This window comes from Pollachius pollachius, assembly GCF_949987615.1.
Source record: "Pollachius pollachius genome assembly, chromosome: 3".
Taxonomy (NCBI): Eukaryota; Metazoa; Chordata; class Actinopteri; order Gadiformes; family Gadidae; genus Pollachius; species Pollachius pollachius.
In genome coordinates, this window is record NC_136936.1 from 14,171,973 (window position 1) to 14,199,251 (window position 27,279).

Below are 27,279 nucleotides of genomic sequence, written 5' to 3' on the forward strand. Positions count from 1 at the left end.
ACAGATTTTTCCTGCTTCTTCCTGCTTGTTATTGCAAAATGGATCCAGGAAACGCGTGGAGTGTATTTGTATAACCGCGATCTGATTGGCCGACGAATCCGCCGCTGCCTGAAAAGTTGAACATTCCTCAACTTTTTGATGCAGGCCACGGAGCTAAATGGACGGACGGACCCACAATGCATTTCGCGAGCACCCCATTCAAAGTCAATGAGATCCGCCGACGGACGGAGGTAGTGTGAACAAGCCCTAACACCTTGTTCAGACTACATGCATCCGTCGGCGGATGGCCGAGGGCGTGTCTGACGTATAGGGGACTAGTCTTTGTAGACGCATAATGCAGCCAATCAAATCGCTTCCCGCTACAAAGCCGATGTGTGGATATAAATACAAAAGATGACACAAAGAACAGGTGACTAAAAACAATCCTATCATTCCAGCCGAATGGACCCACGGACCTGATTGGCTGCAGTATGCGTCTAATAAGACTAGTCCCCTATGCGTCCGACACGCCCTCAGCCATCCGCCGACGGACGCATGTAGTTTGAACAAGGCGTAAGGGTGCAAATAATGGGGACAAATAATGAATGAATTAAATAACCATGGGCGTCAGTTTGGTTCTAAATGTGCTGGGGACAGAGACGCATTCGGAACTGCATTTTGAGAAGTGCTGGGTACAATGGATGCACTATTTTTTCTCTCTTTAGTGCAAGTAATGAAAGGTTCTAAAATACACTATGCTTTTGTATGTCTAAGCCAATAGCTGGCAGTGTCAGCTAAATAATGCAGTTCTGAACCACTAAAGTGATGAAAGAAAATAAGACTGTTTGGATGAAGGAATAATCAAATGGATGTGACAAACTTTACAAAGTTACTGAAGCACACTGGTACAACATGTGCTAGATTAATAATATGAGAAACAGACCACTATTTCAGGAGCAATAAATTATGTTGCCTCACTTTCATGGACCCATACAATTTTATAAATTGTATCGACATACATTTTTATAAAACTTGTGATGCAAAAAAATCAACAAGTACAACATGTACTAGCCTAATACTATGAGAAACAGACCACTATTTGTAATTTGTAACATTTAAACGAGACTGCTATGTCGGTGTAAATCTCAAAACAGAGAAACAAGAGCAAATGATTCACTGGGGTTTGCATTTAATTCAAAATAATAACAGTAAACATTGGTCACTTTTCAGCTTCATCAGCTTATTCCCTTTCAAACATATATATATGTATGTTTATATATATATATATATATATATATATATATATATATATATATATATATATATATATATATATATATATATATATATATATATATGTTCATCTTTCAAGCATGAATAAAGACACCAAGTCCCTCTGGCATGACTTTGTAAGATCAAAATTATGGCAAAACTTCCGACCCTTGGTATTATGTTTATTTAAAATTCAAATAAAATAAAATAAGTAACTTATTAAAATAAATAAATAAATAAGACACTAAGTCCCTTCAGCCCCCCCTGACACCTTTTATCAGCTGAGGGCGTTTTCATGAGTCTCATAGTATTAGAACATGTTCTACTTGTTGATCAGCTCACGTTGTTATGGCAATGAAAACGCCCTCAGCTGATAAAATAATGTCAGCGTTTTCTTTCAACTGAAAATTAGCACCGATGTCAACTTTATCTGCTCCTTGCACCTTATCATGCTACGCAGTATGCACCATTACAAGCCTCTGCCAACTAAAACATGAAGCAATTCAAGAAGATGCATAGATAGAATTGCCTTGTGGTCAACTGTGATTTAATAGACATCTGACTATTATAGCAATTATAGCAATGAAAAGAGTGTAATAAAATGAATTTGTTTTTACCTTAAACAGTGCGGTGTGGTCAGTGTTTTAGGATAGGCATACAAGCTTTCAAATGTTCCATCACTTTTTAACATCTGTCAATAAAGCAGGATATTCCATATAGGCTATTTAATTCAGGGCATTACATTTTCGTATGCCTAGCAATCATTTTCTATGCCTAATAACGATTGAAATTCCATTGAAATCACTTTGATGCTTAGTTCAGTTGAAATTTCAACATTGCTTCAAAATTCCTGATAATTTAAATACTATTGGAATTCCGTTGATCTATGGACAGGATTTCAACGTTGTTTCAATATTAAAGAAGGGTGCAAAATGATGTAGAATCAACATCAGAGTTCGATGTTGATTCAATTATTTAATGTTGACAACGGAATGTTGATTTGACATAGTTTCAATACTATTTGCTATCTGGGTAGGTAATCATTTTGGTGATATTTTAGGATTCAAACCCACTTAACATTTATGGGATTTAAATAAAATGAATTAACATAAATAAAAAGACATAGGGTGCTTTTGGCTGATGTTTTAGGGCACATATCTTGTGACTTGTTTTCTGTTCCTATTAAACTATGCTTATTTGGATGTTAAATGTTCACTGACGCAAGCTCCACTTTTGAACTCAGACCCACTGACAGCGAGCATCCGTGTAGTGAAATTTCCTGGTCCTCTGAGCGCCGCTGGAGAACTTCAGACTAGAGGTCTCCTTGATTCAGCATCCAGCAGCAGCAGTAGCAGCAGCAGCAGCAGCAGCAGCAGCATCATACTCGCCCGCCTCTCGTGTGTGCAGCGGGAGGAGGAGAGAGGAGGAGACTCGCTCACGGCAGCGTTTGAGACAGACGGGACTTGCGAGACACACAGGTCGTCCCACGCCAGACACAGCAAAGGAACTTCGATCTGAAGCCAAGTGTGGTGGGGAAAATGACGAGACGAGCAGATCCGCGTTTCTTATTCCTGTAGGGCGTAGTTATGTGGCGTGTCTAAAATATGATGCCCTTGGACACTTCTCTGTGAAGATTTACCTTTCGTTTCTCTCCTCGAACGCTCATGTGCCGTTTCATGTTGACTCCACTTTGGTCACCCGTGTGAACGTGAAGGAGGTGTGAGTTGCATTGTTGCCTCTTCAGCTCGGTTGCATGGGATTTCCAGTCGTGTCGGCTGCCGTGATGTCTGCAATATCCCCTTCTTTGTTTCTGGGTGAGTTCATTTTTTTCGTATTCTTGAATGGATTCGCGTGTATACTGTTAATTACAATGGAATTAAAGCATATACTGTTGTTACCCGCTGTAACAATTGCTTTTAAATCTTTGTATGCCAGATTCTTTATTTTTTTGACCAGGGGCTGAAATATAAATCAGAATGATGTCGGAGTGTGGTGATGTGTGGCATGTGGGAAGCGTGGACTTTCCTCACAATGCGTTGACGTTAAAGCATGTACATTTCATGTATTGCGCATCGGAAAAATGGAAAGATCAGCTTTCCATTTCAAATTAATGATGTTGCGCTGATCGCTCAAAGACCACAAAATAAAAGTTGTCTTATTGTAAGACAGACGCGCCCCTCCCTTGGTAACGGCAGTGAACACAGCATTCAGTGTGCATGCATTGGCTTGTTAACAGTCCAACGTGCTCTTACCAGACAGGCCTACTGGAGGGGTGTAAAAGAAATGGGGTTTGCATCTTTCACGTATGCTAAAAGTGAAAATACGACAATATGGGCAACTTATATCCAAATGAGGTTAATAATTCGTAGGCTATCGTAAGCTTCAGTTACAAACCCCACCTGAATTTAACTGAGAATCAAGGTGGAAACTGTACTGGACCCCATAGACTAGATCAGGATCTCGTATAACTGCCTGTTGGAAGATTACTTTTGCAATCATACAATTGAATCAGTGTCTTCAATCATTTCACACCACTTCGTTTCCCCTATGGTTTCTCCCATGGTTTCCCCATGTATATACGGTAGGCTAGAACTATGGTGCCATCCTTTTTGAATGTATCCATTTAAATGGGCTAGAGAAGCAGGATTGTGAAATTATCTGTGGTTGACCAGTCCAGATGCCCGGTTGATGACCTTAGACGATGATAGGGACGCCGAGGTTGCAGCAAAACAAACAGTTGGAAAGGTCAGCCAGTTGAAGATGACATATTTGGCAAGAGATTGTCTTGTGTTTTTTAATTTTTATTATTGTATCAGTGGAGCCCTGCAGTAAGCAAGCATTCGGTCGAAAATCCAAGGAGATGTGTATATGTAGCCTAAATGCAAACAGATTCAAGTAAAGCTTCTACAGATACTCACTTTATTATTCGAGTGATGGCCCCACTGAAGGTCTGTGCAAACATCAGCTGATTCAATTAGTAAAAACAACAGGAGCAGGACCATGAACGTTGCCCCGCGCACGTCAACCTTTTTGCATAATATTGTCATTTTTACCCTATAGATCTGCGTGTTGGACAGCTGAAGGACATTGATTACTCACCTAGAAAGGGCGGGGGCATGTGGACACATTAGCCATGTCCTGCCTGCAAAGATGCCATGCAAGCAAAACAGCCACTGCCTTGCCTTTATCTTAGGCTCAAAGTCATTATACACGCACACACACACACACACACACACACAAAGTCACATTTATGCACACACACAAAACAATTACAAATGTCAACGGCATCATTGAGAATGAAGAGCCTACATTTCAAACTGCTGTAGTATTAATAATGCTATATTTTGCTTGAAATAACCATCAGCTAACACCCACGGTATAGCATTTTCATTCAAAATTGCTCTATATTGTTGCCATGGTGCCATTTCTACCATTTTCGTTGTGTGACGGAGAATGAGCTGCCCGTAATTGGCGAGAGTATAATTATTTTACTGAGACGCCACATTGCCTACGCCAGTCCTGTCCATGTGTTCACATTGAGAAACAATCCTTTTAACCCAGGTAAACTAAAAGCAAAATGCTACTTGACACAAGTAGTTTGTCAAATAATAACACCTTTTCCAATCACATGCAAGGCTGCCCCAATTTTGTTACATAAAATTGATTTTTTTTGTATCTTTGTATCTTTACTAACAGTGTTGAATTAATTTGAGATCTACAACCATACAGTGTTCACACAGCAAGTGTCTGTCATAACAACAATCAATAATCATTCAAAGGGAGCTAATTCTCCCCTTTTTCCAATTTGCTGTGAGCTGCGTAGAGTCCTGAGACGTCCTTCATTTAAAATCTATCATAGATGTCATATCCCCCCTCGCATTAAAGATAAGCACTGCAATTAATTGTCAGAGAGTCCCTTAACCCCACTTTGAGATTCCTCCGATTTGACGTGAGACCCAAAGGCAAGGTCGCACAGGGAGGGTGGCAGGGACCGGCAGCACCTGAGAAGAGTAGGCCCCTTGATCGATAGGCTGTTCATCCTAGTGCCAACATTTAACGATTTTGAATATGGAAATTAAAGAATGTCCGGGATGTAATAACATGCCGTAAGTCACTTGACAGAAATATAATGGGGAAGAATGAGAGGCTGTCGTCTCCCTCTGAGCAGCGGACTAAGACCTCTATGGGTACTCTCTCCTCTCTCCTTCTTTAAAGACATCACCTGTGGCTATGGGAATACCCTGTAACAGACTTGGTGTGTGTGTGTGTCTGTGTGAAACTCGGTGTGTTTGTTTGTGCAAGACAAGTGTGTGTATGCATGTGTACATGTATATGTGCACTTTTGTGTGTGTGTGTGGGTGTGTGTGTGTGTGTGTGTGTGTGTGTGTGTGTGTGCGCGCATGCGTGAGTCGGTGCATGTGTAACTACACGACATGCATTGGTATTTGCTAGTGTGCGCAACAACACATGCGTCTTTGTCGAGGCACGAGCGTGGACGCCTCTCGACACATTTGCCACTCCAACATGCATGTTTGCCGCTCAAAGATGGGAGATAAGGAGAGCGGCGGCACCCAGCAAAAAACTCTGTCCCCATTCTATATTTAGCGCGTCTGCCTCTGGTAGGCAGAAGTCCCTCTCTCTCTCTCTCTCTTTGTGTTTATGTGTGGGTCTCTGAAGCACAGAGATGACAGGAACCTCCTGGGCCAGAGGTTATGAAGTGACAACTTGATGTGTTTGCCCCTAAATCACCCGCCCACGCAGCCAACGCCATGGACGGCTAACATTCCCACCCTCACAGTCATATGGAGGGCCGTGGTTGCTGTGCATCATGGCGATGTTTAGATCGTGGTTTGGGTCTCTTGGCGGGGAGGAGCGTGGGGCGATCACGTGGATTTTTTCTCTGCTAAGGGAGATGTGTTGATGTCGACGAGCGCTTGAGGAATTTGGCACACCTTCTTCAGAGGACTCCCCCCACCACCACCACCCCCCTATCCCTCCGTTGAGCCTTACGGTGTGTGATGCTGTTGTCAGGTAGCTGGAACGTCTTTCACATTTATTATGGCTTGGCATTACCGCTAGTTTGGACCGCCTTCCCCCCCAGAGCACTGTGACTCAGTGGAAAATTAGACTCTCAAGATGGCTTATTTGGATGGGGGGCTGGGGGTTGGGCGTGTTACGTGATTTGCATTACCAATGTGGCAGGAGTATTTTTAAGCTCACCTTGGTACTGCTGAGCATCGGTCAGTATTTCATGTTCAGTCCAAATATTTAAGGGTTTTTCCAGGGAGTTGTGTACCTTAAAGGGTCTTTTGAGTATCACCGGGGCTTATGGTTATGACTTATCAGTGTGGCCCCTGCAACCCTTTTGCTATTTTTGATGTAATGATTCTTGTCCTCCTTTTGAGGATTCATTTCGTTTTTTTCTCATTGAAAATAGAGGATTAGGTCATGTGGAATTAGCATGTGTGTTAACACACAACCTGGACAGAGGACTGTCCAGTTATAACATTGCCTTCCTTCTACCTGAAGGATTCTTCATGTCTCATTGATTATGCTGCTTTTAGTCCAGCCTTGCTTCTCCTCTCAAGTCTCGGCAACCTGAACATTACACCGGGAACCAAAATGTTCAGAGTAAAAAAAGCGTTTTGTACCTTTATAATGTAAAAGCGTAAAGCTATGGTAGAATGTTTCTGCTTTGAAAAGGAAAGTATTTATTTCCTTAGCAACCATAAGCGATCGACACTGACATCGTCTTTCACAGACAGGTTCAAAATATTAAGGCACTTTGTCATGTTTTTCGGTCTTTCCTTTTATTCCAAAACAACGCTGCTTCATTGAGAGCTTTGCTGCTCCATTGGTGTGCGTTGTTACTGCCATTAGTTCCAAACTATCTGAATGTGTCATGGGTGAGGTATTTCTTCTAATAAATTCAAAGGGTTATATTTATAAGAACACAATGCACATGTTCATGCTGGGGCTGGCTTTGTGTAGTGTCAACGGCCTATCAACCAAACCCCCTTTCCACCCTTCAGCGGGAAAATTACTTCCAGATTATTTTGGACTGTATGAACAGGAACTGCCTGTTTCACTTTACTGCTAATCTTTGACAGATGTTCTGGAAAGACTTGCGCTCACTCACTGTGGAGCCATATCCACTGCCTTCCAATAACATGACAGTAAAATACGTATACACTGCCATGATACATAGTCACATCATCTTTCCTTCCGTACGGTACAAAACTTTCCATCTATTGTTTCTTTAAATCAACCTATGTTTGTTTCATGGGCCATGTTGAGATCCACATTCAGAAATATATCCAAGGTCACAGGTTGTAGCCACCATTTTGTCACCTCTGTCTCCATAGGATCAAGAGGCTTGAGTTTTTTGTTTTCTTGTCAAACCTCGGAGAAGCTTTACTGTTAGTTCGATAATATTGAGTTTGATACTATCAATGCTCTATTTCTCTATTGTTATTATACTTTATTTTTAATTGCATATAGAAATGCATGTTTATTTGTCAAGGTTACATTTGTTTCAGTTTCCCACCAAGAAACAATATGCAGTGAAAATTTATTTCCACCAAGCATGCATGAGGAGAATACACATAGGTGGGAAACGGTAAGATACAGACTTATTTATTACACCATTTAACATTTATATTACACTAAGATAAATTTCTCTCTTGAAAGATCCACTTTTCATTATGTTACCCTTTTGGGTTCTCTGCTTACCCAGGACCTCAGCAGAAATTGAATTCCAAAAGGTCACTTAATTAACGCGGTGCCACTATAATTTATGGCAAATTGCACATATTACCACATTAGCAGTTTAATTCTAGGTTGGTAATCCAGGTTCAACCCTTGAAAGAGCGGATTGACACGCTATTCCTGATAGTAAACAGCCATGAAAGTCAATGGAGCAAGGGCAAGGCAATTATGCCGCATTCTATAAAATAACTAAACTAAGCATTTTGCCTCTAGTGAGCATATGCATTTTAATGAAGGTCTCTGAGTGTCAAGGCTGACAGTATAGAGACCAGAGGTCAAAGGCAACACTAAGTTAAGCACTGATCTGTTGGCCAGGAGGTAAGGATTGTCTTCCATCCATTCATTCCTGATACGATTTCACTGCAGCTATTGACAACAGAGGGAAGGGTAACTCCATCTGTCAACGCAGTGCTTTTAAGTGGCAAAAAAAAACATACCTCTTCCTCCAAAAGCCCTGTATGTAATAAATTGTTTATCGATGGATGAGCTGTGAGAAAGCGCTTTCTTCTTTAGATCAACCCGCACTCTGTTTTGGTTCGCTCATGCGTTGGATGTGTTAGTGAAAACTGGCAGCGTAGAAAGACGCCTGGCATGCTTGTCTTCTTTGTAAAGAACACCCCTTTTGAGCGGCGCTCCTTCTCTTAAACCAGGTATATCTCTGTTTTCTCTGCTGTCCCCGTAGACATTCAAAAGCTCAGCATAGAACAAAAGGCTTCAAAACAAACAAAATGGCATCTCTTTCACCTTCAAGTGAAACACATCACACAAGATCATATTTGGATTAATGACACAAAAGAATAGAAGGTAAATTATAGATAGGCCCTGCATGGCCAAACAGGATAAGGATAGGATTGATCTTTGGTTTTTGCTAACCACTTTGTATCTCATCCAAAGGGCTTGCCCCTAAGTCAAGGTTGAAGACCCAGACGGCGAGAAAAGTCATTGAGATCGTATAACAGGAGAGGCATCAACCACAGCGAGCAAGGATAAAGCATTTTGAAAGGCTGACCTTAAACTACCTCATGTAGTCTGTTGGTCATTTCTTAATGATCCCTCAAAGAACCAGTCAGCATGGCTTAGGAACCTGTCCTGCTGCTCATCCCTTTTGAACATAGAGTGGGAAATTGAACGCTTGAAATTGTAAAAAAATGTAAATGTTTAGTGTCACAGTCACTGTGAGAAATAAGAAATGATCATCATCAATATTGTGTAACAACGTTTGTAACATGATGTCATTTGACTGATTTTCTTCTCCCATAATGGTGCCAATGTATAACATCAAATTGACTTTATTTACCCTCTGTGACTCTATTCCCTCCATTGATTACAGATGCGCAATTGAAAGCAAATTGCAGTGCACGGGTAGTGCCTCCAGCACCACAATGAACGACCACACCGCACATGTATTCCTCCGTCTCCGGTTTTATTTGTTTGGTTGTGTTTCCAATCGAGAACTGTCTGAATGACCAGGAGGAAATGTTCCTCGTCGCTCTACTTAGACGCCCGCTGTTCCTTTCAATTTGAAACAGTCGATTAGCCCGGCGGAGCAGGACAGTCCATTAGGTGTTTGCAACCCTGCACGTGCTCCATTCTCTCCCTCCCATTTCCTTCCTTCCCTTTACCAGTCGTCCGTCTCCCCCCTCCAACCGGCCCACCCCCCCACCCATTCCCCTTAAAGCGTTAGTGCCTTTAATCAGCAGAGGCCCTCATGCCCCGCGAACATTCATCTTCAGGGCCTTTTGGCCAATGCCGTGTGCCTGGAAAGATCTCAAGATGGATGGTGTTTGGAAAGGGGGGTGGGCTGAGGAGGTGGTGGAATGGTGGCCGTTTGTGGGGCGTTGATTAGAGAGTGTCAGGAGACCGGGGGCTCACCTGTGCGTGGTGGAGCTCCGTCGAGACCATCTGACGGAGGCAGACTCTAGGGTCTTGCCTCTGGTAAGGTTTCCTGTTATGGGAGTGAATTCGGATTTCTGGGGGGGACAAAGAATAGCACACGATGTCTTATAGAAGGGTTTTGGCGACCTGCTTCAGGAGAGTATAAGCAGATTTAAAAGGTCATTTTTGCACTGTGGGCTACAAATTGGGTGGTCGGTCCTTTTTTACCAACCATTTATAGGCATTTATTCATTGGTCAACCCGAGCGATTCCTGTGTGTCAGAAGCAGAGATGTGCTACATTCGCCATGCGCTGACGTACCATTACACTGTTTGTACCTGTGTGGAGAAGACGAAATGTACACTTGATCTCGCTGGTCAATCGCGGCGCCGCCAGCAATTAAGTGTGCAGCGCCGCTCATTGCGCTGCATCCTGCTGGGACGTGTTCTCACAACAGCAGTGCTATGCAGCAGAGCCCCTGGACGTAGCCTCACGCTAGGCCAACACTGTGGAGGGAGACGGGAGCAAAGCACAGGAGCTAATGTAGCTCACAGTATTCAGGAGCTTTGGTCAAGGTGAGATTTTAGTCCTGGAAAATTTTTTTTTTTTTTCCCCCGTAACTCGCACCACCTCACCTCCGAACGCCCTGTCCCCCGCCCCACCCCCCCACCACCGCCGGCTCTATTTCCCCCTGCAAAGTGGTTCTGAACAGATGGCGCCGCCACCTTTGTTTTTTTACGAGTCGTTAGACTTGACTTGTTGATGAAATTGAGCCTGTGTGCTGTACCGGCCATGCAGATATGTGTAGCTTAGCATGCTATTCCGTGCTAGCCCCCTGTTTTCAGTGGTAATGGTGCAGTAGTGTGACCGAGGCTAGTGCAAAGAACCTATATGCTACCGTGTTTGTTTTAAATTCACAAGATTTGGTCATGCCCCCCCCAACCCCCCTTGGTCTATTGCCATTTCTCTGCGATCCTCTTCCTTCCCTGGGTCCCCATTCTGCGCTGTTCAGCCCGGCCCATCCCATTGTCTGTCACTATGAACTCCAGACGTATAAAAGTGTAATTTAGAGGCATGATTCAAGGTCGCCTGTATTGGTTTGGCGTTATTTTCCAAACTATCGTACTCTGTACGGAATCGGTTGGGTTCTGATTGATGGACAACAGTTAACCACCCTTCCATCGCATGATAGGTTTTCCTTCATAGGTTTGCCATAGTAAAACTGTGCTTTTTAATACTCCATAAAAGACAAGCCCATGCGCAGGTGGATGGCTCTTTTTAAAATACATTGGAGATCTTTTGTGCGGCAGAAGCATTTGTTTAATTTTTGGCGACTAGATTTTTTCCCCTTTCGAGATGGGGGAAAATCAAGAGTGCATTTGGCTAGATCCTCTGTCTGGTCTCCAAAGTTGCAGTGGAGGAGGGTAAGGAGTAGGAGGATACAGCAGCGTTGGCAAATTTGAGCTCTTAAAATAATTAAAGCCGGCACAATGACTCTGCTCTCTTGACAGGTCCAACTTAGAGAAGAGAGGGATAAATAAATAACTGTAAGGCACTGCAACAGGAATTAGCATCTGACGACTGTAAGCTGGTTGTACTGCGGCAGCACGGAACACTAATGGAGGCCAGACTATGGAATGTGTAGATAAAAACACGAGCAAAAAACATCATTGTGTGACGAACCAATAGCCCCCTTGTCGCCCACCTTCAATGAAAATCGTATTTTTTTCCCCCATTTATTTCGAAGGAGATGCTGTTTACTCTATTAACCTTTCCTCTTGGTTGCACTGTTGACATTGAACAATGTGGAAGAGGCCAACTCCTCGCCTGCCTAGCTGGCCATTTTGCTAATGAGGCAATTAAATGTATCCTGCCTCGGCTGAGCACGGGCCAGCTAGAGCACGGCCACTCATCTGCTGTCTCAGCAAACATGCAGCATCCTAACCCACGCTGCATCTCTCTCTCTCTCTCTCTCTCTCTCTTTTTATCTCTAGGAATGTAATGCTCTCAAGTTGTGCGGTGGTGGAAGCCTCCTCGTTAATGACGTGACCTAATAGCACTGCTTTAATAAAAGTCCCAGACTTGGTTGAGATCATGTCAGTACAGCGATTTTTGTGTTCTCCGTTTCACCCTCGGTATCCTTTCAGCCACCCATTACGTGTTGCTGACAGCAGTTAGCAAACACTTTTCAAATAATTTAAAAACAGTACTCTGGGGGAAGATATCATGCACTCCATGCATCCCAGGTGAAAGCGTGCTGATTCATGAGGTGAAGTGTGCAAGTGAGCACAACTCACCCAGACGTGTAAGATGCCTATTGAAGCCTATTGACTAGAACTCTGTAATCCTTGGTGAAAATGTGCCATGGGATGTTGAGCTTGGTGTGTGTGTGTGTGTGTGTGTGTGTGTGTGTGTGTGTGTGTGTGTGTGTCCTGTCGGCTTGACCCCCCTGCCCAAGGACTTGTTGTTTATTCATGCTGCTCAAGAAGTGTGTCTCAGTAGCAGGCAGACAGCTCGCCGGGGCTGAGATGCAGCAGGACAGTGCAGGAGGCTCAGGTCCCAGGTAGCCTTCTGCTCTGTGGGAACAGGAGGATGTAGCGCTCCTCACGGACCCTGAGAAACACACGCCCCCGCCTCGCCGGCCCCCTTGCTTCTGATTACCACAGAGTGAGTCCACACTGGGTGTGGATGTATGTGTGTGTGTGTGTGTGTGTGTGTCTGTGTCTGTGTCTGTGTCTGTGTCTGTGTCTGTGTGAGTGGAATGCATTTCTGTCTCAATGTGCCTGTATGGGTAATAAAGAAGGTCATTGCATCATTTACACTCTGTTTTCCAAGATGGTGCGTCTCTGGGTTTTTCTCTATTCCTTCTGTGACACAGTGAGTGTGTTTGTGTTTGTGTGTGCATCCTTGCACCTGCAAACACGTGCGTGTGTGTGAGTGTATGCGTTCACCCGCACCAACCTTCTGAAGGAGATACTTGATTCACAACAAAAGATAGCCTCAAGTGTTTATTTTCGAGGTAATGTTGATTGTTTAAAAAGCGAACAAACTTTGCATCTATTAATACAAAAACCAACCCCCCGCCCATACACACACACACACACACACACACACACACACACACCCCGCTCGGCCCAATTAAATTAGAGTGACAGCAATTATCATGTTTCTCCCCTCTTAGCCTGATGAGAGGCTGTTGTGAGTAAGCATGCCGCATCATGGAAAAAAAGTGGGCGTCGCACCGGGGCCTAAGTTAATGTGTTTAAGGGAAGCACAATTCTAACGAGAGATAACGGAAAGGCTTAACGGCTGCTCAGAGGCGGATTAGGGGACATGGCTGCCTGTCTCAAAGCGCAGGCTTAACCGTCATACTCTTTTCTTTTTTTTCTTCTTTTGCTTCATCCATCGCCTCTCCTCCATCTCCTCCACCTCCAGCCCACCTCCCCCCCCATCCCGCCGCCCCACCATGCCAGCCCCGGTAATGAATTGCCTGCGTTTCCTGACACAAGGCATGAAAGAGAACAACTCACTCGGCAGGGGGAATGGAGACGGCTTCTCATTAGCCACGGAGCGGCGTAGCCAGCCAGAAAGCCAGAGATGTCCGGGCAGATTTCCCCGAAATCAATCTGCCTTCTGGGGCTTCAGCCGAGGGAGATGCTGGCTGTTTGTGCGTTGTATAGTTGTACTGATGGCACTCCCTTCACAAGCACGTGCGCGGTGTGCGGCCGTCTCTGTCTCTTCTCTGGGGCTATTTTAATGTGTGCGTATGTGTACATTATCGGCGTGGATGACGATGGAAGCCTAGAACAACATGGCTATGCCCTCCAGGACAGTGGCCTCACAAACGGCATGCATACTCTGTATTCCATCCTCGAGCCAGCCAGGGTAGACAGTAGACACTGTGTAGGAGACTCCAGGGTCTTTCGTGATGGGGAACTTTATTGAGCTTGTGCATTCTTGCGTATCTGTGTCACAGCCTAAGTAAGCCTGACTAAGTCTGCTGCCCGCAGGTCTTGTAAGTAAGCAAATGTTGTGGCTAGGCTGTGTGTCCCCATGCTGCCAGACCGCAGCGCAGTACCCGTCGCCTTCCAGTTAAGATAGATGCGCCTCGGCTGCCTCTATGTTTTTTTGCCATCTGAAGTTATGTCAATAGCCTTGTCACAGGGCGCTGTGCACTGCAAGTCCGTGCAGGGGGGCCCTTTAATTGATGTTCTAGTTAACACCGTTTTGTACTTTGTCTGGATACTGTATTGCAAGGTGCTCTGGGAAATCATTATCATAACCTAAAGGAAGCCTGCTTTTTTTTCTTTCTTTCGTTTTTTTTCCTTTTTCTTTTAATGAAATGTGTTACGGTTGAAGCGCAGAGCTTCTCGTGGTTGTGTGACCTAGTTACGCTATACCTTGGAGTAGAGAATATTCAAAGATCCTCCTGTCTTCTGCCCTTCCATTGTCTCGCTCTCTTTCTTTTTTCTCTCTCTCTCTCTCTCTCTCTCTCTCTCTCTCTCTATCTCTCTCTCTCTTTTCTCTCTCTCTCTCTCTCTATCTCTCTCTCTCTCTTTTTTCTCTCTCTCTCTCTCTCTCTCTCTCTCTCTCTCTCTCTCTCTCTCTCTCTCTCTCTCTCTCTCTCAGCCACATGGCTAATCAGCCTCTGCAATTGATTTTGTCGAGCTCAGACTGGTGGAGGACTGTACAGAGATGGGAGGGGGGGGCGGGGAGGGCAGGATTTAACCTGTCGAATGTTGGGGGAGGCAGGCGCTGGGGGGGGAGGCATTGACATTTTGATGTACGACCGCGTGCGCTATCATTTAAATGCTTAAACATGGACAACACCGCTCCTTGGTTTTGCGAAAGCACCCGATTATTTTTCCTATCGATTCCTGGGGGATGGTGTTTTTTTTTTTCATCTCCTTATTCACAGAGGCCGGATGAGTTTCACCTCCGTGACGATCCATCTATTTAAGTGAAGTTATTCGCCCTTCTGTTATAACCTGATCAGAGGGTAAAGGAGACCAAAACAAAACGACAACAGCCAACCGTCCGCTGCGTCACCAAGCTCCATACTGCCGGCACTGTAGCGCTGTGAGGTGATAGAAGCACTGAGGAATGTTTGGGTAGGACGACGGGCATGGCCATTAATCCTGATATTTAGAGTGCAGCCTCCATCCACTCCCAGCAGCAGCCTGACTAGTCCCACAGCCTTGTGTATCTGTGCTACGGTGGCGGGGGGAAAAACAACCACACTACAAGCACAGAAGCCCAGTCCATCAATCTATGGGACGGTGGCCAATTTATTTTTATTTTTTTTTACAACCCCCCACTTTACGATGTAAGGAGTTCCATGTCTCCCCCCTGCACCCTCCCCTTCCCACTACACTGAGGGAATTTGTTTATCAGTGCCCTCTTTCTTACTGTCCCTCCCTTGTCCTCCCTCTCCTCTTCCACTCCTTCCGTTAACTCCCCCTCCCCCCCGGTGAGACAAGGGGTCTGCGTGGACACAGAGCATGCATTGCTTTCTGCCACGGGGGTCTTGATGGATGGCCACACGGCCAGAGGACCTTGCTCACCAGAGGACCGTTCCTCCTGTTTCTCCTGCCCTGTCGCTGGTAGCACTAAGCCCTGCATCTGCATGCCCGTGATCCTGATCCCTGCCCACCGCTCCTGGGACCGCTTCTAGGATGACTTTTATTTTTCATAGTCATGGTATGAACATTTTGTGCTGAGATAAAAACGTGTTAATGTGTAAAGACTAATTAACACAGATAAGGGCCATAATAAAGGCACGTTTGGTCAATTAAGATTAAGTGTTGCTGCAGATAAAGGCACAATCAGCATTCTTTGATGGGTGGTGGGCATGCAACCCCCGACTATAGATATGGATGGCAGAAAATCACAGACGAAATGCATGAGATGAGATATGAGAACACTGAAATACAGCCCTGCACCGGCTGTAATGATTGGTCAGCATTTATAGCACCATTGTCTCTCTGTGAGATAATAACGATAATGACATTGCGCTTTTATTTATATTCATTTCATACACAGGAAAGCAGATACCAGTGCTGTGCAATACAGTGCCTAAAACAAAGAATAAAGAATAAAAAATAAATAAAAAACTGAAACATCAGCAAAGTGCTGTACAATACAATAAAGTGCAGAAGAAGAAAAGGGAACAACGTTAAAAAAAAAAGGACAAACACAGAATCGGCGGGGAAAGCAGCATGGCTACAATGCTAATTAAATGGCATTCATTTGTCTTATCTAATGCTAATCAAATGCTAAGTTGAAGGTGGATCCTGCTAACCCCCTTGTAAGAGGCAATGCGGCGGATGGGGCTGCCAGCGTTAGACTGGAGGCCGGGGATGGATGGAGGGCTCTGTGGAGGTGGCATGTTCGCAATGGGAGGGAAAACGGTCCACGGCTGCTGCTTGTATGGCTGCTGCTGTATGGCTGCTGCTGCTGTATGGCAAGCCACTGGAGCTTTTGGGACAGAAAGATGAAAGGGTGGAGTGAGGGGGGGGGGGGGGGGGGGGGGGAACCAGAGAGGATCTGTCATTGATCCTTTCGGCATTAGCCAGTGATGCAGTCATAATGAGGCGTGTGTGTGCATGTGTATGTGCATGTGTGTGTGTGCGTGTGTGTGTGTGTGCGTGTGTGTGTGTGTGACAAATCCTGTAAATAACTGCGCCTGGAGTGTTGATCTCCCAGTGATTAATTATAACTAGTGTGGTCATAAATAAATCGGATGATACTCTGTGTGTGTGTGTGTGTGTGTGTGTGTGTGTGTGTATTTCAGATGATGAAGGAATATTTTGCATCACATTTTTTTATTTGTCTGAATTTCCTGGTTGTTTTCCTTTGAACATATTGTAGGTAACCTGTGTGTGATTGCGTGTGTTAGAATGGGTTGGCCCCTCGTCCATCACCCCTTAGGCCCACGTGCCCTCAGGACCGCCTCACTGTCACTCGGACCTTTGGGTCATTTTGGACCAGAGATATGGTGCTATCCCACCTTGCTCCCCCCCCCTTTCCATGTCCCAGCCGGTTAAGTCATCACGGTAACAACCTCTCTCTGAAGTGTCCAGGCTCCGTCGTCGGTATCCCGGTGCGGGCGTGCCCCGACAGGGACAGATTAGCTAATATGAGAGAGAGAGAGAGAGAGAGAGAGAGAGAGAGAGAGAGAGAGAGAGAGAGAGAGAGAGAGAGAGAGACAACAATAAACAAGGCAAGGCTGTCGGGAGAAGAAGGAAAAGGAAAAGCAGTGAGGAGCAGAAGTCAGAGCCGAATGCCACAACCAAGTTGTTGTTTGTATGACAGAGAGAGAGCGAGAGTGAGAGAGAGAGAGAGAGAGAGAGAGAGAGAGAGAGAGAGAGAATGAGAGAGAGAGAGAAAGAGAGATAACCTTGGGGCTGTGATGTAAGATGAGGTGAAAGAGGAGAGGGGTTAGGATCAGAGTGGCCTTCCTCCTGTCCTTCCCTGGTGATGGCCAGTGTGAGTCAGCAGAGGAGAGGTGGTTGAAGTTAATCCCCCAAAAATTGATCTCTTAAAAATAGGGCTTGCACATCAGAGTACATCATGGGATTTGGTCGACGATACGCCATATTTAGTGGACCCAAGAGAGTACTGTAAAACCCGTAAAAATACTGTAATCCAGGCTAAAGAAGCGCATGCTTGCATGTGAACCGCTGTGATTGTTTCAAAAACAAAGGGTTAGGGTTAAATCAGTTTCACATTAATTATTAAACAATAACCAAAACACCATTAGTACCAATAACATTCTAGTAACCCTGTGCTTCCCAAATGAAGGCGGTCCTTGTGATGTTATGGGAAAGCAAGTTAGTCCCTCACCTGCAGTTGTGTATCTGTGTATATGCGATTGGAATGTGTATGTGTGTCTGAAATACAGACATCTGTATTTATTTGCTGACGTAGGCGATTTATCAGCATGACCCCTACGCCCAAGGACTGTGTTTGCCGAGGTATGAGCTTTTGGTTTATTTATGTGTATGTGTGTGTGTGTGTGTGTGTGTGTGTGTGTGTGTGTGTGTGTGTGCGCGTGTAGAGGTGTGTTTGTGTGTGTGTGTGTGTGTGTGTATATAGAGGTGTATTTGTGTGTGTATGCATTGGGGTGTGTGCCTGCCTGCCTGCCACTGTTGACTGTTAGGAAGGAATGGTGTCAAGGTCGGCTAGCATGCTGGGCCAGGCATATGCAGCGTAGGCTCCTCTGGGAACAGGCAGGAAGCTCCGGGACAACGGAAGCAACAACGTTCAAATCGCCATCACCTCTCATTTGGATATTTGTATCGCAATCATCATTTGTTCACAATCCATTGCAATGTCCTTTTCGGATGCACGTAGAGAATGAGTGATGACGCCAAATCAGGTGGGAATAGGCTTAATACCAACAGACCCTTCATATATACATTCATCTTTCCAACTATGTTTTGTAGTGGCACTTGTACAATAGCTAGTATAATAGCTACTAATAACCTTTAACCAAAACTCTGTTCCCCATAGCCTTGTTTTGCAGTGTGGTTCGGGGTAGTTCCCGAACCTCTTCTTTTGACAGTATTTGAATGACGTGAACATGTGTGCAGACTTCGGTGTGGACTGGACATCCGTGTACATAACAGACACATAATGTGTGCTCTCAATTACATATCCATATTCAAAGGGAAAATCAACCTGTGCAACCCTGCAGAACGGTCTCATTGGAACTCAGACGGGACACACAACAAAACCTTCAGCTTCAGAACCATGCATGCTGCTATTGGACGACCATCCCTCCCCTTCCCTGTATAAGAACGTCCACCAAAATAGTTTGTTTCTGCTCTCCGAGTCCCTCTGACCCCAGTGACATAATCACAGGGCCCACAAAGAGCACCCACAGGAGCCAGAAAGAGCTCACCTCGGTGTGGTGACAGAAGCCCCAGCATATAGTGACCGGCTGCAGTGGTCGAGTGTGGTCACGCTGGTCCTCTTGTCAGGCTTCCAGAAGCCCCCCCCCCCCTGGGGGAGACAGAGGGAGGAAGAGGAGTGGGAGGAAGGATAACAGCTCGGGGAGAGACAGAGAAAAAGGGGATGAGTGGAGGGAGAGCAGGGAAGAACTGAGCAGGAAGGACAAGGTGGAAGGGTGTGGAAGGTGGCGTTGGCGGGGAGCAGGAGGAGGACGAGAGGAGGGGGTGCAGGGGTTGGAAGGATGGAGAGGAAAAGGGAGAGAGAGATTGCAGGAAGAGGGGACATGACTGAGACAGGGGGATGCTGGAGACACAAGGCAGGTGATTGGGGGGGGGGGGAGTGAAACAAGTAACATTTTTCCATCCCCCCCCTCCCCCATGTCATATTCTTACGTGCCGTGTCTGCAGCGGAAACCGTCTCTAAAAAAACACCTCACACACACACACACACACGCACTCTCGCACGATACGTCTTCTCTCGTAAGTAAACCCCTTCTCAAGATGACAGAAGACAATGGTAGAAATCCCGCATGCACACAGGCAACAACAGCAGCAGCTGTGTCCTTCACTGAACCCAAGTCAGCAGAATCTCTCTCTCTCGCTCTCTCTCTCTCTCTCTCTCTCTCTTTCCCCCCACCGCCTCTTTTCTATTTTCAACACATCCACCTGCAGGACTCTCCCCCTCCCCCTCCGGAGACGGACACAGGTGCATGGCCGATTGATTAGCTCATCCTGTCACCTGGAGATCAATGGCCTCATGTCCTTATGTATCGGAGATCTGGTTTCCAGCATTTGCATCCAGCCCTCCCCGACCCCTCCCACATGGCCTCCCATTTCCCATAAGTCAAGGCCGAAGGTCAGCGCCTGTTATTAATTTACGCAACCTCGAAGGCCGATATGTCCTATCGAGCTAGCGCGCCGCCCATGGACTGTATTCTCTTTCAGGCCCCGAGAATAACTTCCCCCCTTCGTGACGACACGGATCAATAGCGAAACGGTGGATGTAAGAGATATTATGCCTTTCAGCGCCCAAATAAAGGACGATAGAACTTTTCAGCTTTAAGGACGATCGATAGTCCTAATGTAAACGGAGACGATTCTCTTCCGGTTTCGGTGACAGTGTTGTGGTTGGACTATATACGGCTCTGCGCAATGGCAGCCGGTGTGTATCTGATAGCGAAGGGACGCAAGCCAAAAGGCCTTTTTTGTTGTCGTCCATAAATAACGTCAGGGCTCTCGTGACACAACACAGTGTCGGCCGGCCAAATGCGTCTCTCAGACGCGTCTTATCGGAAGCCTTCCCCTGTGAAGGAGCGGAGAATAGCTCATTTCCATCATTCTGTCGCGGGAAAACTGTATAATCTTCTTCCTATGCGCGGCATATGTCCTTCCGCATCGGGCTAATCCTTATTATGCCTCTGAAGCGAAGGTCATTGTCAAAGCCGAGGGGTGATTAAGTTAATCCACTTGTTTTCTGAATCCGATTTACCTCATTATCCAAACTGGGGAACAATGCTTTGGCACAAAGACATCAGCATGATAGTATGGCGTGCATTACAGAGGGAGAGTGAGCCTCTGGGCCGGCCAGGCCTCTAATATCCATCCCCATTATCTGCATCCCATCCCCCTCTCGCACAATCTATCAGCACTTTCGTAATGACTGCAGCGTAGCGCCATAGAGAAGAAGGAACGTGTGTGTTGAAGTTATACGCTGCATTATCTCTGTTGCGTGTAAATCAATCCGCATGGCGCGAGGCGGTGAGCCGATGGCCATGGAGGTAGTGTACAGGGTCCCAAGTAGCACGGCGGCAGTGAGATACATGCTGCAGCGGTTGACTCTGCGAGCAGGACCCCTCTTTGCAGCGACCACTTTCATGGCAACAGGCTGAAGCGATGCCACCTCTGTGGGCAGTTTGGTTGTTTTGTGTGCATGTTGGACACATTTTTGATACAAACAAACCATTACTACATGTCATTTTAAATAATTTGTATCTGATGCTTGAATCACATGATTTGCCTCTTTACATAGAATTTGTTGAATACAGTCGAATGGCTTTACAGTTGCTTTAAATTTGAATGTGCATTCAATCAGGCGGGATATTGATAGCAGTATGTTTGCCTCCAGAGACTAGTACTTCTACTAGGGTACTACTACTACTAGCATGTGCACGTTTTGCCGAATACGCCCCTGACGTGTGTGTGAGTTGGTGTCCATCCAGAAGCATTTTTATGAGCGTTGTGCCTCCAGAATCATCATTCTGTGTCTTTCATTCATTCGGAGACAGGACATAAGCGGTGCCTATTAGCTCCTCTCTGTCGGATCTGGTCACTCTTGGCGCCCCAACAGCTAAAGCCTGAAAAGATGTGGGAAGAAGAAGTGGAAGAGTTATGGATGAAGGGGTACGGGCAGAGAATGGGTACAAAACACCGGGGGGCGGCAAAGAGAGAGAATGACTAAGACAGTGACTCAGTGAGAGGATGACTCAGACGGGCTTGAAAAATAAACTGTCTTCAAAGAAAGCGGGGTTAACGGCAGACCACGCCAGGGCGGTGGTGCCTAGTTTGGAGAACTTAGCAGCGTTTAGCCGGTCCCGTTGCGAGGGGCCGGGTTTGTCATGACAAGCAGGCCTGATGCACAATTAAAAACACCTGGTAGCCCTCTGCCGTCCATTAAGTCAACCTCATAATCACTGCAGAGGCAGGAGGGTACTCTTCCAGGGGGCTATTATCTCTTTGTGTGTGTGTGTGTGTTTGTACTTTGGGTTATTTTTCACTCCCCATGTCTGTCACTCCCACTGCTTTGCTAATTAAGGTGTGACCGAGCCAGAATGAAATTGCTCCAGCACCAATTACTGTGCCAGACCAAACACCATCATAGGCATTTCAAAAAGCATAGCCTATTATTTCCCCCCTCTAACCAAACAAAGGCTGTGTTGCATTTTGCATGATGTTCAATGCTCAGTAGTTTTCTCCTCCTGTTAGTGTTTTTTGGATGTGTGCATTAGTTATGTGGATGGTGATCTGTTGAGACCGGTTCCCCCAAACGTCCCCCAGTTCTAACCTCACCTGGCCTTGATGCTTTGAAAGTTAACACTAAACACAGGAGTCCTTCTATTTCTTTCTGTAACTGTAAGTTCACCCTGCTTTAAGACATGATACAAGGCGTTTGACTTGACTAGGAACGGAACTAAAACCCAAGCAGAAAAAAATCGAGGCTCATGAGTCATTCTCAAGAGTCATTCACATATCTGGAGACGCAATAGAAGATACTCTGCATGACTGGGAAATTGGGAATAGTTATATCTCTACCTGTCTCTGTCTGGGCTCTAGACTGGGAAATCTGACCTGCTGGTCTTGTGTTGTTGTTTGAGACCGGAATGTGTTTGATTCTGTGGGCCCTTTCTTGCATCCGGCGCAATTGACTTAATCACTGGCGCATGTGTCGTTGCTAGTTTGCAACTGGCGCAGAGCGTTCTTTTCCCTCCTGCGCCACGCGTCGGTAAATTAGGGAATGATCTTGCGCCCCAAGGGGCGGTTCGGCGAAAGGAGGAGGCGTGTTCTGGCGCAAACGTTCCCTGGTGCTATTTTGCAGTTTCAGAAACCACTTGCACCACAAACCAGGAAATACCTGGTTAAAAGTCAGTGGTGCGTTGTTCAGATGCTATTTTAAGGGCACATGCATAATGTTGCTTGTGCACCTCGCGCATACACTTTGCCTCCCTCATCTACCTAGCCACACATTTTTGGTAAATTATTTGGGAAAGAACAGCTGATACAGCGGTAATAAGTTGTACTTTTAAATCAATGCATCTGCAAACACCGTATAGCAAACACTTTCTTGACACAGACATCGTGTACATTCCCATAACTTTAAGGATTGATGAGTATTTGATCGTGAGAAAACATTGTTTTACCGCGAGTGAGTGTTAAAAAGAATGAATGAATGCGGCCGCGCGTGTGTACGTCCATCTGTTTAAACACACGCAAACTAAACACGTAACGCATAATACAGTCCATGGCAATGTATATTAACGGGGACCCATGCATATTAGGAACACAAGTCGATAACGATAATGCATACAATACTGATAAGAAACAATGTTTACAATGTATTGCGTATATATCATTAAATAGAACCACAGTTACCGCATATCATATGTTATATCATATAAGTCTTCTTTGCCGAAATTTATTTGAGGACTCAGTATTTCTGAAGTTGTGGAAGAAAACCTTATTCCATGTGTGAATTAGGCCGTATTATTTGGCCATAAACTGAGCCATTTGAAGTTTGAAATTCATCTGCATCTGTCTCATCGGAGACTGCAGACGCGCTGTCAAAATATCAACTCGTCAGATTCAAATGCGCTCATGGCTCTTAAAGGGGATGGGAGCTGGCACTCTCATTGGTTTATTGCACATTACGCCCAAACCACACCTACGGGTAATTAGGCTACTTCAGACCAACCCTTTTTAGATTTCTGCCGGGCGAGAGAGTCCGTTTTTGCGCCGGTAAACTAGCGACATCGCCATAGAACCGCCCACAAAGCTACTTGCGCTTGGCACTTTTCACTTACGTTTCAGACCGTTAAAATAGGGCCCTGTGTGTGCGTGTGTGTCTTCTAGTCTGTTTATTCTAAGCGCCATGAAGAAAGTCAACGAAAAGCTGCTTTTATTTCCTCTGCCGCCTGCCCAGTTTGTGGCCTTAACCGCTGTGCTGTTTTTAAGTCGAGCATGTAGCCGCTTTCTTCAACATGCTAGAGGTATGACGTCAAGCTTTTTTAAAGTTTTCCACTCTTACTCTGAACTGGTGTTTTTGTTTTTTCTTCTTCTCCCCTCCTGGTCGTCATCAAAACCCCACAGAGGTTACCGCACTGGGCTTCAAACAGCTAAGACAGTAACAGCAAAAAAAAGCAGATCTCTGAACTTTGGCTGACTCTAGGCGCGTTGAGAGCAGAGGAGTTGATCGATCCTGAAACGCAGAGAGGCCCCATCAATCTAAATATTAACTGCTGACTCTAAATCCGGGAAAATGTTGTATTTCAACTTCTTGGGAATCGGTTGTGTTTTTTTAATTATATAAACAAATAACAGAACGACACATGGCCGCCTCCTTTCCCATGAACATTGAGCAACGATCATTCGATCAAACATTGAATTGAATTTCATGAAAGAAAATGCACAACCGTGGAAATGGAAGGGCGTCTACTTTTCTTCATGTGTGTCATTATCACTGTTTTTCTCTACAACACAATTTCTGCAATGATTGAGTCATTTTTGGAGGGCGGGAGCAGATTCGTATCACTCCCATTCTCAGGCACTGCTGCCAGACGGGGACAATTTGACATCAATTTGTAGTCTGGCGGGGGTACAGCCCTGCCGCGGGCCCCGTCCACGAGGCAGGGAACTCGCTGATGAAATGCTAATTCAAACGCTGGTTAATGATTTCAACTGTAAAGGCCTTGTTTTTGTCCTGCTTCACGTTTCTCTTTGGTGCGAGTTGTGTCTATGCTAATGAGCTTGCTCACAGCCTGGATGACCCCCTTGTGTTAATTTAATGTGTTCTGCCTTTAATCCTCCCGACTACAAGTGATCTCAGGTACTTAAATCCCGGCGGTTGCTTCGAGTTTAGGTTAATGGACAACCAAATTATCCAAAGTAGTCATGAGAACCACCAGAGAATTATTCTAGAAATGGGTCCCTTGTCCTCTCGTCACTCGTGTCCTTCACTGCCTAGCGGTGACCATTATTGCCGATGGTAGTGGTGGTGATTATACTTTCTTTTAAACTCCCCCTGTGTGCCTAACTTTTTCCCTGAAGTCATGCCCTCAGATAATCCGCCTGGGCCTGTGGCCGCTCCCTCTGGCTACGTCGGAAACTCTGCCTGTCCCCTCGAATGATCCCCTCCCCTTTCCTCGGGAGCTGGTACGCAATGATCCATTTGAGCAGGAGTGACACCACTCCTCCCCCCCGTCCCTGAGCTTGGCACTCCTCCTCACGCACCATCACACCGGCCACAGATGGAACAGAGGGGTGTTGCACTGAAAACGGGTTTTAAGGATGCTAATCCCTTGGCTATAAACAGGAATATCTGGGCACTTGAGCTGTGACGCCTGCATCCGAATCAATCAGTACCCCATTACCTCATGTCAGCTCTGTTTACAGTAGAGATCACATCATGGCTGTGTGCCGTGTCAAGTTGCCCAGAGAAAACGAGCAAGGTGGGAAAGGTGGGAGAAACGACTGGCATGGGCCACTAGCCTGGGATTCGGGCCTTGGCTGATAAGAGTATGATTTAGTTTGCCGATGGCTGTGGGTGCGCTGCACAGTGGGGCCGTGTGAGTAACTGGAGGTGTGGAAGAGCCTTGGAGGGCAAAGTGAGTATGGTTTATGCTCTTTCATCCCGGGCCCTGATCTCTGAAGGGGGGTGGGCGGTTTGGGGGTTGGTTCAGTTGCGGTGGGCTTAACTCCAGGTGTGTTGGCTGTCATAAAGAGAGAGAGAGCCGGCAGAGATCAGAGGACTTTGAAACCCCCAGATAGAGGACGTGCCACCGCTGATGCTTACCGCAAATATCTTATTGCCCTGGCTTCTGCTTTTTCTCAACCCCTCTCTCATCCATCTCTCGTCTCTTTCTGTATTCCCTTTCCGTATCCCCTTCCCTTTGCATTTCTCTTCTCCATCGTCATTCCGCATAGGACCGGCCTCTATTTAACCCCCAGCCGGGAAGGACAATCCATTGCCAAAACATCCTTTCTGGAATGGAAAAACTATGAAAACAAGTGTCACGAGGCTTGCAGCTCCGACGGTGTTCGCACAAGGAGCGACACGCTGGAAGAGAACCAGATCAGGCTCTGTTTTTTTTGGCAGCGTTTTGGTTTCTGTTTAGTTCTCTGGGAACCACCAAAGGTGACACCTCTGTTCTGACTTCATTTGCATAGCCGCTCGTTTCGCTAATCAGCTGCTAACAATTGAGCAAACACAGAGGAGATGAAGACATCCTGAGGATAACAACTGAAAAAGAATCTGGCATGCAAATTCTTCTTCAAAATTTATACCGTATGAAGGCATATTCCTAAGTGTGCTGATTTCGGCTGGGAGCCACACATATTTTTAGACCTAGCTGTCACGAAAGAGATCTATGATGCATGGGGCTAGAACCCAATGCTGGGATTACTTTGCAGCGTCTGGTGCCCGCATGTTCTTTAACAAACAAACGTCGGCTCTCTTTCGCCCTCAGGACGTCTCTCCCCTCACGTGTTCGCTTGAGGACAGAGCTCACTTCATTGGCCAGTTATTCCGCAGGACCTTGTGAATGCCGGGTTGCACTCTTTAGATGAGAGGCAAGGGCCTCGAGGCGAGGGGCGAAGGGCCTTGAGTCCTCGCTCAGGGACGGGCACGTAGTTAGCGAGCCAGTTGTCTGTGGACATCAGAGGGATATGTCTGGCCCTGATGGCCTGCTGCGAGATGTGGGGATACAAACCCTGGCACATGGGTGCGTATTTCTCCAATGTCAGGCTATGCTGCGTTTAGTACATGCCTGGTCTTCGGAGCTACCCCCGCCACTGAAGGGGTAGTCTCACGATGCCGGGCTGTTATGTATGCCATTGATAGTGTGGATTGGATTGCTTGTTAATCCGAGTGCATTGCCCATTTCTTTTTTAGTTTTTCTGTAGCTTTCTTCCCTGTTTTAACATTCGAAGCAAAGAACAAACATCAAAGATTGCTCTACGTGGAAATGAAACACTCAACACAATGGTTGCTGTTTTCCTCCCTCTCACGGTTTCCCCTCATAATATAAACAAGCCCATCTAAATTCATAGCATGTGAAGCCAACCACTGCAATTAGCAATCAATGTTGTGATTGCGACTTCTCCCAAGCCATTACTTCGATGGCATCCGGTGAATCTTGCCAATCATCAACAGTAAACCGTTGTGAGATCCAAGGTGATCTTGATTGGCTCCTCTTTGTTTCCGCACTGCGGGAAATGGACCATTTAACGGCTCACCTGAAGTCCAACAGATGCCAGTCTGAGCCCCATTGATCTGATGAAGGAGATTAATGGGGAGGAAGGGGCCCCTGTCAACGGACTACATTCATCACACCGGGGCCACGCCCGGGTCAGCCCCGCCCCCCAAGGCTGCCTCTTCCTGGTCCCTTTCCTTACTGTTTTATAGGACAGCATTTCACCCAGCTGTCACTCAGGGGGGGTGTAGGTGGAGCAGGGGGTGGGGGAGCTGAAGGTGGAGCAGGGGGTGGGGGAATGTGAGGGTGGAGCAGGGGGTGGGGGAGGTTGACTTGAAGGTGGAGCCGGGGGTCGGGGAGATTGAGATGAGGGGGGAGCAGGGGGTAGGAGAGGTGAAGGTGGAGCATGGGGTGGGGGAGGTGAAGGCCGATGAGGAGTAGGGAGAGGTGGAGGTGGACCAGGGGGTGGG

General features: G+C 46.1%; 1 protein-coding gene across 1 annotated transcript in view; it reads left to right on the plus strand.

The window, feature by feature from the left end:
* The first annotated feature begins 2,760 nt into the window (after nt 1–2,760).
* The window catches only part of clmpb (CXADR like membrane protein b), a 68,010-nt gene continuing 43,491 nt past the window's right edge, over nt 2,761–27,279 (plus strand). The window contains exon 1 of the mRNA XM_079732803.1: nt 2,761–3,065. Within this exon, the coding sequence (XP_079588929.1) occupies nt 3,005–3,065 (61 nt within the window). The 5' untranslated portion in view covers nt 2,761–3,004. The remainder of the gene's footprint in view (nt 3,066–27,279) is intronic.